The sequence below is a fragment of the Camelus dromedarius genome, chromosome 13 (assembly GCF_036321535.1).
Source record: "Camelus dromedarius isolate mCamDro1 chromosome 13, mCamDro1.pat, whole genome shotgun sequence".
Taxonomy (NCBI): domain Eukaryota; kingdom Metazoa; phylum Chordata; class Mammalia; order Artiodactyla; family Camelidae; genus Camelus; species Camelus dromedarius.
In genome coordinates, this window is record NC_087448.1 from 61681889 (window position 1) to 61695942 (window position 14054).

At 31.3% G+C, this 14054-nt stretch overlaps 1 protein-coding gene across 6 annotated transcripts in view; it reads right to left on the reverse strand.

The window, feature by feature from the left end:
* The window catches only part of NBEA (neurobeachin), a 536299-nt gene that overhangs the window by 333220 nt on the left and 189025 nt on the right, over positions 1–14054 (reverse strand). For 5 of the 6 annotated variants that reach the window (XM_031465874.2, XM_064493205.1, XM_064493204.1 and 2 more), the window contains 2 exons: positions 9573–9727; positions 7228–7354 (listed from right to left, as the gene is read on the reverse strand). In XM_031465874.2, coding sequence (XP_031321734.2) covers positions 7228–7354; positions 9573–9727 — 282 coding nt within the window. The remainder of the gene's footprint in view (positions 1–7227; positions 7355–9572; positions 9728–14054) is intronic. The other variant, XM_064493203.1, reaches the window with a different exon arrangement.

Sequence of the window (14054 nt, forward strand, 5' to 3'; positions counted from 1 at the left end):
CCGATAATGACTGCAACTCGGTTTATTATAAGAACATGAGAATTACTACATTTGACAAAAAAATATCTCTAGTAAATAGACAGGAAACATCATAGTTAATGATAAAATGTTCAAAGCTTTCCATCTGAGATGAAGAAAAGAATGCCATTCTAACCACTTCTATAGAAAATTGTATTGGAGGTACTAGGCGATACTTTAAGTCAGCAAAAAGAAATAAAAAGGTACAAGGATTTGTGTAATGGGCGATTTAACTGTCAATATTTACAGAGCAAATAACTGCCTACATACATGTTTATTTACAAAGTATTATAGGTAAGTTAGGAACAATAAGTAGTTACAGGTTTCAGGATATGAGCCCAATATATTGAAATGAATTATATATACCAGCAAACAATGAAAAATGAAATTTATAAAATAAAAATTTGTAACATTAAAAAATATCAAATTCCACTTTTCACCTAGACGGGGTAAGATGGTCTAGAATTACCTACTGTGCTAACAACTAGAAAATTGTACAAAATAACAAGAACGACTATTTTCATATAAAACACTCAGTAAAATATCACAAATTCCAAGGAAAGAGAAACAAATGAGGTGAGTTCTACCATCACTAAGATTTTCTACCTGAGGCATTTCGCATATTAGGGCAGATACAGAATCCAGCAACCTTTCTGAGTCAACAAGACTAAAACTGTAGTTCAAGGAGGCCAGGGTGAATAGAATTTGGAGATACAGTACCCAAGAGGAAGGCGCTACGGGGAGAGAAACAGTTCTAGTAATTTTTGGCTCAATAACAATCTATGTATGTGATACCTGAAAGGTCCTAAGGGGGGAATAAAACAACTTCTGAGGAAAGAACAATTTTGGAGAAGTTGTAACAGACATCTACATCTCACACAGGGTCAAGAACTGTCTGTGTTCCCTCTGGCCAAAAAAGAGAGGCCTCGTTAGATACACTGAGCATTCAGGAGAAATTCAGCACACTTTCTCGGTGTGGCAAAATTAGCCCAAGAAGAAAGGCCACCCTACGTCTGCCTTAAAAGATACTTCATGAAGAAGAATAGTCTTTTGAACAAACGGTACTGCAGCAACTGTACACTCAAAGGCAAAAAAGTAAACCTGGACTTAAACCTCATACCTTACATAAAAATTAGCTCAAAATGGAACCTTGACTTTAAACTATTAATGAAACCACAGAACTCTGCAGGTGACTTAGGAGAAAATCTTCAGGACTCAGGGTGAGGTGAAGAGTTCTCAGACATGACACCATGATAAGTTACATTACAACAAAAATGCAAAGTTTTCCTCTGCCAAAGACTCTATTAAAAGGAAGAAACACACAGGCTACAGTCTCAGAGCAAATACTTGGAAACAGCAATTCTGAAAAAGGACCTGTACTTAAAATACTGAATTCTCAAGGCTCAAAGTTAAAAAGCAATCTAATTATAAAATGAGCAAAAGACATAAGCAGACATTCACTGAATAGAACATACTAATGGCAAATAAGCACACAAAAAGATGTCCAGAATCATCCATTAGGAATCGCAAATGAAGACCACGATGAGATATCACTGCATACCTACCAGAATGGCCTTAAAAAAAAAAGACAGCACCAAATGCTGGCAAAAATGAGGAGAAACTGGACTATTCATTCATTGCTGGTGGGAGTTTTTTTTTATAAAACTAAATAGGTACTTACCATATAAGCCCAGTAATTTCACTCCTGGGCATTTATCGCAGAGAAATGAAAACTTACGTTCACATAAACAAGCGTCTATTGCAGCTTTTTTTTGGTAAGAGCTAAAAACTGGAAAAAATCTGAATGTCCCTTAGTGGGTGAATGATTAAACAGACTGCCATACATCTATACCATGAAATGCTACTCAGAAATACAAAAGGAACAACGCATTAATACACACAACACTCGGATGAGTCTCATGGCATTATATTGAGAAAGGTCAATCTCAAAATGCACCTTTGAAATACTTAGGGATCAAAGAAGAAATTGTAGAGAAACAGAAAAAATACTAAATGAGAATTAAAAACAATATAACTAAATTTGTGAAACACAGCTAAAACAATGCTTAGTAGAAAACTTATGGATTTAAATGCTCCTAATAGAAAAGAATAAATCTAAAATCAAAGATCTAAGCAAGGACTGGCAAATGTTTTCTATAAAGGGTATGATACTAAATATTTTATGATTTTAGGTCATAATATCTCTGTTGTAACACTTAACTCTGCCATTGTAATGTGAAAGCAGTCACAGGCAATATTTAAACAAATGATGTGACTGTATTCCAATAAAAATTTATTTACAAAAAGCTTACATATAAAGTTTATGATGGCAAGCAGATTTGATCCCTGGGCTGCAGTTTGTAGAATCTTGATCTAAGTTTCTCTCTAAGAATCTAGAAAGAGAAAAATCAAGTAAAACTGAAATAACTAAAAGGAAATAAAAAGAGCAGAATTCAATGTAATAGAAAACAGAAAAAAAAAATTAATGAAACCAACACCTAATTTCTGGAGGGGAAACTATAACACTGAAAAATCAATAGTTATTCTAATAATGCTAAAATGAGAAAAGGCATAAATGAACAAAATCAGGAATGAAAGAGGGAACACCATTAGATATCCTACAAGCATTTTAAAGTAAAAAAATTATGAAAAATTTTATGGCAATAAATCCAACAACTTAGATAAAATGGCTGAAATCCAAGAAATCACAAATGACCAAAACTGATGCAAAAAAAAAAAAAAAAAGAAAGAAAATCTGAATGATCACTTATCCATTAAAAATTTTTAATTTCTAAAACTTCTCCAGTAAAAAAATTCCAGGAAGAAGATGGCTCCAATGGTGAAATCTCAAACATTTAAGGATAAGTGACACTAAAGCTACAAGTAACATTATCTTTCACTAGATAATATTAGTATGAGTTGAGAAAAGTCTACCAAATCATAGCTTTTGGCATGATCTACAATGGCTACTAAAATCAGGTGGATTAAGCAAAGTTGCAAGATATAAAATCAATATACATAAGTCAATTGTCTTTCTATATACTAAAAACACATGATTAAAATCTTTCCTTTTTTCTCAGTTCTACTGAGATATAATTGACACAGGCAGTCATCAATATGCTCTCTGTTAAGAAAAATTTATTTGCATATTTTATCATTTTATACAAGTGGAAACATGCAGGATTTACTCATTTCTGTTTGGCTTCCAAGTAAAATGCTGAATTTAGAGAATCATCAAAGGCATGAAAAAAATAAATTAAAAAAGACAAAACTAAGCACAAGACCTTTACAGTGAAAGTTACAATGAGTTGCTGAAAGAAATTAAAAATCTTAATGAATGGAGTTACAGACAATGTTTGTAGATTGGAAGACTCACTATTATTAAGATAGCAAATCTCCCTAAATTTAATTAAAGATTCAATACAATCTTAATTAAAATTTCAACAAAATTTATTTTTTAAAAAATTGTCAAGCCAATTCTAAAGTTTATATAAAAATGCAAATTATCTAGAAAAGTCAAAGCAATTGTAAAAAAGAACAGAGTTAGAGGGCTTATTCCACCTGACTTCAAGATACACTATCAGCTATAATAATAAAGTCAGTGGAGTATTGGCATAAGAACATCCACATAGATCACGAAATAGTATGGAGTCCAGCAACAGGTCTACACAAAGACGGTCAATTGATTTTAAACCAATGTGCGAAGATAATTCAGAGGAGTTGAAACACTGATATACATACTGATTAAAATAAACCCCAAACTTTACCTCATCATACACACCAAAATTAAGTGAAAATGGATCACAGGCCTAATCATAAAAGTTAAAACTACAAAGCTTTTAGGAAAAAATACAGGAGAACATCTTTATGATTTGGGGGTACGTAAAGTTTTCTTAAGACATAAATTCACAAACCATAAATGAAAAGACTCTTCAAAACAATGGACTTGGTCAAAATTAGAATCTTCCTGTTCTTAACACTTTTAACAAAATAAAAATAAAGCCTCGGAATGGAATACCTGACAAAGGACATATATTCAGGACACATAAAGAATGCTTACATTTTATAAGAGAACAACCTTATTTAAAAGAAAAAAAGCAAAAGATTTCAACAGTACATTAACACATTAAAGAAACATTCATCTTTAATCATTAGGAAAATGGAAAATAAAACCAAATGAGATATGATTATGAAGCAAAGTTTAAAGTACAAAGTTTTAAATTAAAATATTTGACAATACCAAGTGTTGACAAGAATGTGGAACAAAAGAAACTTTCACACGTTGTTGACAGGAATATAAAATGATAGAACCACTTTGCAAAACAGCTCAGCAGTTTTTATAAAGATCATCCTATACCTCTATTCAATTTTACTCACAGTTATTTACCCAAGATCATATGTATGTCTACACCAGACATGTACTCAAATGTCCATAGAATCTTTATTTATAATAGCCCCAATCTGGAAAAAACCCAGATGTCTATCCACAATTGAACAGATAAATAGTGGGACAGCCATGTAATAGAATAACACTTAGGAATAAAAAGGACTGGACTACTCATGAAAAGAAGACATGGATGAACCTCAAAATCTCAAAAGTTGAACAAAAGAGGGCAGAAACAAAAAGAGTATATTTTATATGATTCCATCTATGTGAAACCCTAGAAAAGACAAATTTAAATTGATATTAAAAAGCACATAAATGTTTGCCTGGGGAAGGATGGGGTGAATTACATATGGGGCACAAGGGAACTATCTAGGGTGATGGATATATTCTACATCTTGATTGTGGTGGTGGTTATATGGGCACATAGACTGATCAAAACTCATTAAAGTGTACACTCAAATGAGTATTTTTTATTGAGTTACAACAATATAAAAATGGTCTCAATAAATTTAATTTGGAAACTAACTACAGAAATGAAGATACAAACACAAAATATTAAAGTTCTGAGAATACACCACATAAGGAACATGTAAGACTTTTACATAATAAAACAAAAATCATTACAGGGATATGTTTTTTTAAAAAACTAAAGAAATGGAAGGAATATAAGATGTTTATAGTTTGTAAGTCACAATATTGAAAGAGATCTATAGATGAAATATAATTCCAGTTGCAATAGACTTATAAATTCCATTCCTTTTCAAAACCCCAGCAAGTTGTTTTTAATATGGACACTGACAAACTGATTCTAAAATTTAAAGGGAAATGCAAAGCATCAGTAAAAGCTCAGGCATTCTTGGAAAAAAAAAAAAAAGAACAGTATGGGAAGACCTTACTCATTCAAATATTGATCCATATTAAATTTCAAGCTAATGATGACAGTATGTCACAAGGGTAGACAAACAGACAAACTGGGCAGAACTGCGTGGCAAACCAGAATCTAGTACACAGGGACACTGGATTTGTGACAAAAGTGGCAAAGCACTGGAGACAGAAGAGTTTTTCAAATAAATGCTACTAGGTCATATTGACATCCATCTTCCTCCTACCTTCATAAAATTCACAAAAGTCAATTCTAGATGAACTATATAGCTAAATATAAAAAGTAAAAACAAAGCAGTCATAAGATGAGGTAGGGAAAATGTAGGAAAAAATTTCATCTACAACACTAAAAGCGCTAAAAAAACAAAAATTTGATAAACTGAGTCTAATTAAAATTTACAACTTCTATTGATCAAATCAGATCATATAGATAATAAGAAAAGCCACAGAATGGGAGAAGATTTACAAATGGCATATAATTATCAAAGGGCTCATTTTCAAAATGCATAAAGAGCCTTTACAAATTAAGAAGAAAACAAATAACTCAAATTTTTTAAATAAATGAGAGATTTCAACAGGCAAATCACAAAAGAAGAAAGAAAAAGAACAGTAAATAAATAAGAAGGTGCTCAACCTTGTTAATTATTAGGAAAATGCAAACTTAAAGTATAATGAAATGCCCCTATACTTCCACCAAAATGGCTAAAATGTAAAAGTGACAATATTTAGTATTGTTAAAGAGATAGAGACTTAGGCACTCTCATCTGCTGCTAATGAGTTAGTAACATTACATTTAATCACTTTGGAAAACAATTTGGCATTATTTAGTAAAATTGAGCATGCACAAACACTATGAATCAGCAATTCCACTCCAAGTTATTTACCCAACAGACATGCATACAAATGTGTAGTACACCCAAGAGTAATGTACAAGCAGCACTGTTATGTAAAAAGCATCATTATTTGTAATAGACCCACATGGGAAAATTCCAAATGCCTATTATCAGCAAAATAAATTAATAAATTGTAGTATACATCCACTAAGGAATAAAAATGAACAAAATTACTGCTACATGCAATATAGATAAATTTCATGAACACAATGTTGAACAAAAGAAGTCAGAGACAAAAGGATACATACTGTGTAATTCCATTCACATAAAATTTTAAAAAGACAAAACTAATCTAGTATTAAAAGTCAGAGTGATGAATTTGAAAATGAGCAAGAATACTGACAGAAAAGGAGCACAAGGTGGGGACTTTAGGGTACTTGCAACATTCTATGTCTTGACTTGGGTGATGGCAACATGACTGTGTTCATTCTTTCATTACGTTTTTACACTGTAGTTGTGTGATCCTTCAATTCAGAATGTGAACACACACACATACTATGTGTATGTGTAATTTAACTCCAAGAATGTGGGCCAATCTTTTATAGGAATGCTCTTTGATATGCTACTACAAATCATTTTTATCTGTTAATTGCAATAGAAAAGATAATGTTTGGGTACTTAATTTCCAATTATATATGTTATATATAACTTTGCAAAATTATTTTGAAAGTGTTTACTTTAAACTTTTCATTGCCACCCTAAAGTTGCCTAATTTTATCATGGTGTCATGTGTGACTGTTTTTAACATTATAGGAAACGGTAATATGTGTTATATGACAATGGATTATAAACTCAGGAAAGTCAGATCTTGAAAAATCTTTCAAGAGCTCTTAGTTTATAGACTCTGAAATATAATAAATAATTTTTATATAATGAATAGCTAAAATATCAAAACAATGGAAGTATGAGATGCAATCACAAAACACATAATTAAACATTCTTAAGAATTTCTTAACTGTATCTTTGTATTTATTGTATACTGTGTTACTATTTTTAAGGGGGAAGGAAAGGGGTTAAATAAGTGAAAAAACAAATAGTTATATATACCTCATGTTTTCAGCTGAATCTTCTGGCATTGGAGCAACAGTTTGCACAGCTGGAAGGTTTTTGCTGGTAGCACCATTCACAAAACTAGAAGAGGAGGAAGAGGAGGAGGACCCTGAATCCACGGCACCTGTTTCCAAAATAATAATTTTTAGCCTTAAATATATTTATTTAAAAAATATTTTCATTATATCATTATTCTCTAGTTTTGAAATAAAATCATCCAAATTTCAAAATATCATTTGGCAATTAAAAAATCATATGGCCATTGGTACACTAATAACTCTATATAATTATAAAAAATTGCTACTGCATTAAAATCCAGTTTATTTACTTATATTACTCTAACAAAACTACATATTACAAATGGAGTATAAATAAAAGACATCAACAAATGAAAATAATTTTAGATAAAATGAGGCTGATAAAACAATGCAAATTTAGATGTGAAAATTTATCTGTTTTTACTGCTATGTTGTAATATTTTTAGTTTTCATCATCCAATATATAATTTACAATAAACTATCTCAGCATAAATTTGTGGCACTGCAGCATCAAGTGCTTGTTTTGATAAAATGCTTGTTCAAGGAGGGCTATAATAATGAATACAATTGTACCTGACTTTAAAATAAGGAGTTCTCCTCAACAATATGAAGATGCTGTTTTAGAACAGATTTTCTATAATACACCACACTTACATGGATATGAAATAGCCATGGAGTTGAGGGACACCTAGTGTTCCTAAAAATTATCTTTATCTTATCCTACACTAATTCTTATAAAACTAGGATTTCCACAACACTTATACAATGTGTTATGTGCCAAAATCTAAACTAGTCTAGGTCCCAGTTTACATGTTGGCCCTCAATTTGTGTGTGTGTGTCTGCATGTATGCATTTTTAAGGAGAATGTTCATTACTTACATTTTTCATTATAATATATGCTTTATACTATCACTTGCTACCACCACTTCCTATATCTATTACTAATTCATAAAATAGAAATTAAAGGAAAATATTATAACTTGTTCCAAATAAAGATAAAAAAGGGATGATTTGCTTTTTTATTTACTTATCTTTTAAAAGTTAAGGATTTAGTCAATAAACATCAAATGTAGATTTTTTTCCTATTACATGCATATATTTTTAAAATCTTAACACTTTTTTGAGTATACATTTTGGTAAAAGAAAAACATTTTGATTCCAAATTCTAGAATGCAAAATAAAGAGTAAGACTGTAAAGAGGATAGAAAACACTTTATATAAAGTCTTCAGACAGGTCAGATACAAATATTTGTAACGCATATAAATCAAAGATTATTTATATTCTTTAACACAATTCTATTAATGATGTTTACTTGTTAGTATAAATATGTTTGATAGTACATTCTACTTACTACACCCCATATATATGCTGTTCATGGTATGTCAGACTCAGGTGGTATGATAAACAAGATAAATACAGAAAGTACAAAGAAGAGCTATGAAATTAATAAAAATGGGAATAATCTAAGTAATGATATTAGATGGAAAAGTTCAAGGCTATACAGTTTGGAGAAGAGAAGGCTACTGCTACTATAGTCAGGGAAGAAAAGTCAGGTATCATCTTGCGTTGTATAAATACCTAAAATGGAATCACAAAGATTTGGGTAAGGATTTATTTAGCTAATAATCAACAGGAACATTTCTGGAAATTTACAAAAAAAGGTTATTTTAAGCAGGCTTTAAAAATTTGTAGTGATTTGGAATTTTTTGTTCCTAGAATCATGAGGAAAATGTTGGACAATGAATTGGATATAATTGTAATATAAGTATACAAATTAATTCAGTGGCAAACAGTGGTTCTTATTCACATGCACTTTTATCAAATTGAGGCTGTAGCATATCATCAAGGTTCTTAGGGGAGCTTTGTAAAAAATATACATTAAGTTTCAACCAGTAAGTGTCACTAAATTTATTTTCTCTCATTAACATATTCAGTATACCTTGATATTCTTGATACAACTTATTAATTTCTAGATATCAAATTTCAGTGTTCAAATTATCTTTTGGTTTTGCTCCCCAAATATCTTTCAGCAATCTGAGTTCAGTCTGAAAGTAAACAGCATTGTGTTTTGAGAAGACTCAAAACAAAACCCATTGTGTTCTCTAAAATGACCAAAAAGTACACCCCAGAACTAAAGACAAATTCTGAAAGATAATATAAAGAATAACCTTCTTAAAGATTAAGATAATCTCATATGATCAGGGTATTTTTAATTTTTAAGATCAAATAAGCAGAAAAAAAATGAAGATATAGAGAACAGAAAGAAAAAGATGAGGTATCACAAAAATAGATAAGGACAATACCTGTTGTATTAATCATACTTTTTGGTGTAGCTCCAGTAGCAGCAAATATATTAGAGGTACTGCCTGTTGGCAGCCCACTTCCAGCAGCAGTGGCTCCTACAGTGGTTACAGCTAAACTACCTGGAGGTGGCTTCTTAACAGGCACAACAACACTCCTGCAAAGAAATGATTAAAAAAAGAAAAGAAATTGACACATTGTAATTGATTATACTTCAATAAAAAATTTTAAAAAAAGAAATGATAAAAAATAACAAACACAAGGTCTAAGATGAATTCTAACCCTGCTGTAGCAAATAATCAGGATCATATTTTCTTTTCTTTCTTTTTCCTTTTTTTTTTTTTAAACTCCTGATTCCAACTGCATTGGTGAAAAGGATATAGACTTTAAGGATAGAATGTAAAGTGTATTGACTACTATAATTTATTTGGCAAACATTTATGTAGCATTTGGAGTTTGCAGACCTTTCTTAAAATGACGTGGGCTATAATCATGAATCCTGGAAAACTGGAAAAATGTGTGCTCAGGTTAGAGTATTTTCCATATTCATATAAGGATTTTTGTGCAAACTGTATATAAAATGTCCATCTTATCTGTATTATACTCTCCATGTGGAAAACAATCATAAAAACATAAGATTTGAAAGCCAAATTCTGAAGCTTCTTTATAGTAAAGCTAAAAATTAAACTAAGAAATACTGAATAACATCTACAGGCATAATAGAATTAAACTTTGTTTTCCTGAACAAAATCAAGCTGCTTTTCATGGTAGGAATGCTATTACAATGAAAGACTGAGAGGATACACTAGATACACTATATATTTGGTTTAAGTTCTATTTAGCTTTTATACCTTGACTTTGTGAATCTATGAGTTGAACATTTTCCCATGTTTCGTTAGCATATTTAAATAAATTTCATAAAAATATTTCTGAACTTAACATTGTGTTATCTTTAAATAATAAATCGATGTGAAAAGTAGTCAATTTAAAATAAATATTTTTATTTCCTTTCAGTGAAGTTTTATTTTTCTCAAAATTTACAGCACTCCAATTCCATCTTTCCAGCTTTACTCAACCATTATTGAACTTATCTAGAAAATAGATGTATGAGATATTTTAAGTTCAAATGTTAGTTATATCTGAAAACTAGTGACTGACAGTAAAAAATATCCAATCTAAACTAGGTTTTTTAAATGTATCTATATTTTATAATTTTCACATTAAAATCTCTACATAAAGAAACCTGTATCAATGGCTCACTCTCAAATAAGTCCATGGCTTAACCTTCCTTAATACTAATAGTTTTTTTTCAAAGAAACACTTTTCTGAATATCTTCAATGACTTCATTAATGTCAATAATCTAAATTTATAAGAATTATTATGTTCAATTTTAGGAGTATTAGAACTTTTTTGTGACCAAAGTAATTATAATCTCAATTTCACTCATACCAAAAATATTCTTCATTATCTCTTTCTGGATACTTCCTTTTTTTTTTTTTATGAATGGAGTCAAATTTATTGGACTCAACCATGACCTTTTAACTATCTTATTAAATTTTTAAAAGCATGCATTATGCTTTTTGCCTTCATTGACCATTCCTCATTGAATACCTTCATTTATTTCATTGAGAAGTGGTGTGGCCATATGGAGAGAATTCAGGATGTGAAATTAGAAGATGAAAGCTTGAGAACTAAATCACTCTCAAGCCGTGTGATATTAAGTTGCAGTTTTTCAGTAAAAATGGCAAGACAAAAGGCACTTATTTCACATATAACTGGGGAAAATGAATGTGACTGTGTTTAAAAGGACATCGTTAATTATGAGATGCTTTATAAATGTTAATAGTTGTTACCACTGTCTAAAGTGAAATAATTCTCTGCTCACAAGATAAGGTATTTAGTTATAACGATCTACATCAAAATCAATAGAAAAAAAACCTAACATTTTGGGTTTATCATCAAAATTCTTTCCTAAACTTCTAAAATATTTCACTGACTAGCAAAACAAACAAACAAATCCAAATTATCAATTCTTAATTTGAAAAGAAGTCATTAGTAAAACTATAATTTTTCCCCCAAATCTCTCATTAAAATTGTTATGGATAAAATAAAGAAACACAGGCTGATTGACAGTGCTGCGAGACTGAGAGACAAATTTCTAGGTAGTAGAAAAAACTATTACCAAAGGTTCCTGATTAACAGATCATTACAAATTTTGGACAAAACATCTCTGAAACAGGTTATTACAGCCTTCTTGTCAAGTACTGAGGGTATGAGATACATATTATAAAAACTAGTTATATGGATGAGGGAAAAAAATTTTCATCTCAACAGCCTGTAATGATGACTTGTAAATAAATGCAAACAACATTAAATGCCTTTCTACTTAAAAAACTTCTGAAAGCATCTGATTTAATAGCAATTGATGTGAAAACCTCCAGACACTTCATTGACAGCAAACTCAGCAGTCTGATAGTGCAGCATGGAATATAAATAGAGTACACAGTGGCAAGAAGTCCAGTTTTTAATGTCAGATAGACCTGAGTTAGAATTCTACCTCTAACAATTACTAGCTGTGTGATATTAAGCAAGCAAAACTCTCTAAGCCCCATTCTCCTCATATTTAAAATAAGACTCCTAATAGTTTGTACCTCATAAAATTGTTATAAAGATAGAAGGATACACTGCATATAAAGTGCTCAGCACTTTACCTGGAATATTATAAGTGGTCAATACATTTTAGCTATCATTAGCATTGCTATGGCTCAAGGAAACAAGATGAAACTTCCATGTATCTCCAAATACCAGATTACGATCAACAGGAGAAAGAAATCTCTAGTAATTTTTATGAGCTCCAGTTTCCAACCACTGGTATACTCAAGGGCTAGGGTGACCATGTCACAAGAGTGGTGTTGAGAAAAGCGGGAAGCTGGATATGACTGATTTCTGAGATTCTTTCTCAATCCACAATTTTACGCATTTGTAAGAACTACTATCTCCCCTTTAATCACTAAGGCCAAATTGTTTATCTAGAATCAGAGGACTGTCTGTATATTTCTGTCCTTAATATCATTTCTTTACCAACACTACCTATTCCTTAACAGCTCAAATCATTCTCTCTCCCAAGCAATCTATTTTACAAATTATTAGTTAATTATCAATATGTGTGGATAACACATCAGTTATCTTCTGGAATGTTATTATGTATTTGCAACTACTTATATATGAAAGTAAAAAGATTTCAACTCTTACAAAATCTTACTCAACATTTCTCACCTGCTTACTTATTCTACCTACACCAAAAGGCTTACTCAGGAGTCTATGTACCATAGGGTGCATAAATACACAAAAATCTTTAGAGTATATATAGTGTGAGCATATAATTTTTATGTGGCTTTCAAAAATATAGCCACAGAAAAGTTAAGAGCCACCAGTCTAAACTATTCATGTATTCCTCTCTTCTACGAGATCTACTATTCGTACTGATGGAGATCTAGAACACTCTATGCGTCACACACTTTAAAAGCGCATTACTATATTTTGAGAATATTCTTTCTGTATTTTCCCACACAGTTCCACACTTCTGTCCCACACTTTTAAGATTGAAAACTATAAAGAACTGGATAACTCTGTACTACATATAATCTATATATGCTTCAAGGTTGTAAAGGTTATCAAAAAAGTGCAAGCCAGGAAAATACTCAGTCTAATTCACTTCAAACAAATGTTTCATTGAGTGATTACTGTATGCTTTATAATACACTGAGTGATACAAAATACATGTAAGTGTAAATTTTTCCATCACTGAATTGATCCTATCTCAAAACCAGAGATATGGGATGTGATCTACAGTTCATTAACAAATATTTATCAAGCACTATGATGTGTGAGGCACTGCCCTAAATTCTGAGATATAGCAATGTACAGAACAGACAAAATACCTGCCCTCATGAAACTTACATTCCAAAAGAGAGAGACAGAAAATACAATAACATAAATGCTTAAAAACAGTACATCAAATGGTAAGTGCTATGAGAAAGATAAGCATGGACAGGATAAGGAGTATTACTGGAAAGGTGGCTAAAAGTTGACTCATTAAAAAGGTGGTATTTGAGGAAACACTGACAGGGGTGAAGCCAGGAAGGCATGAAAGGAAGTGTGTCAAAAGCAGAGGGAAAAGAAGAAGGCTAGTGTGACTTTAGAAGATTGACTGAGGTGACGAGTTCTAAGGGACAAGATGAAAGAAGTTACAGGGCCTCAGGTCCTCGCAGTCCACTGTAAAGACGTTGCCTTTCCCTCAGAGTGGGATCAGAAGCCATTAAAAGCTTACCAATAGGGGAGGAACATAATGCTGGCTATAACAGGATCACTCTGGCTTCTATGTTAAAGATAGACAAGGGAAAAAGGCAAGTAGGGGGAGACTGGTTAGGAGAATATCACAACAATCTAAGCAAGAAACGATGGTAGTTTGGATCAGAATGGC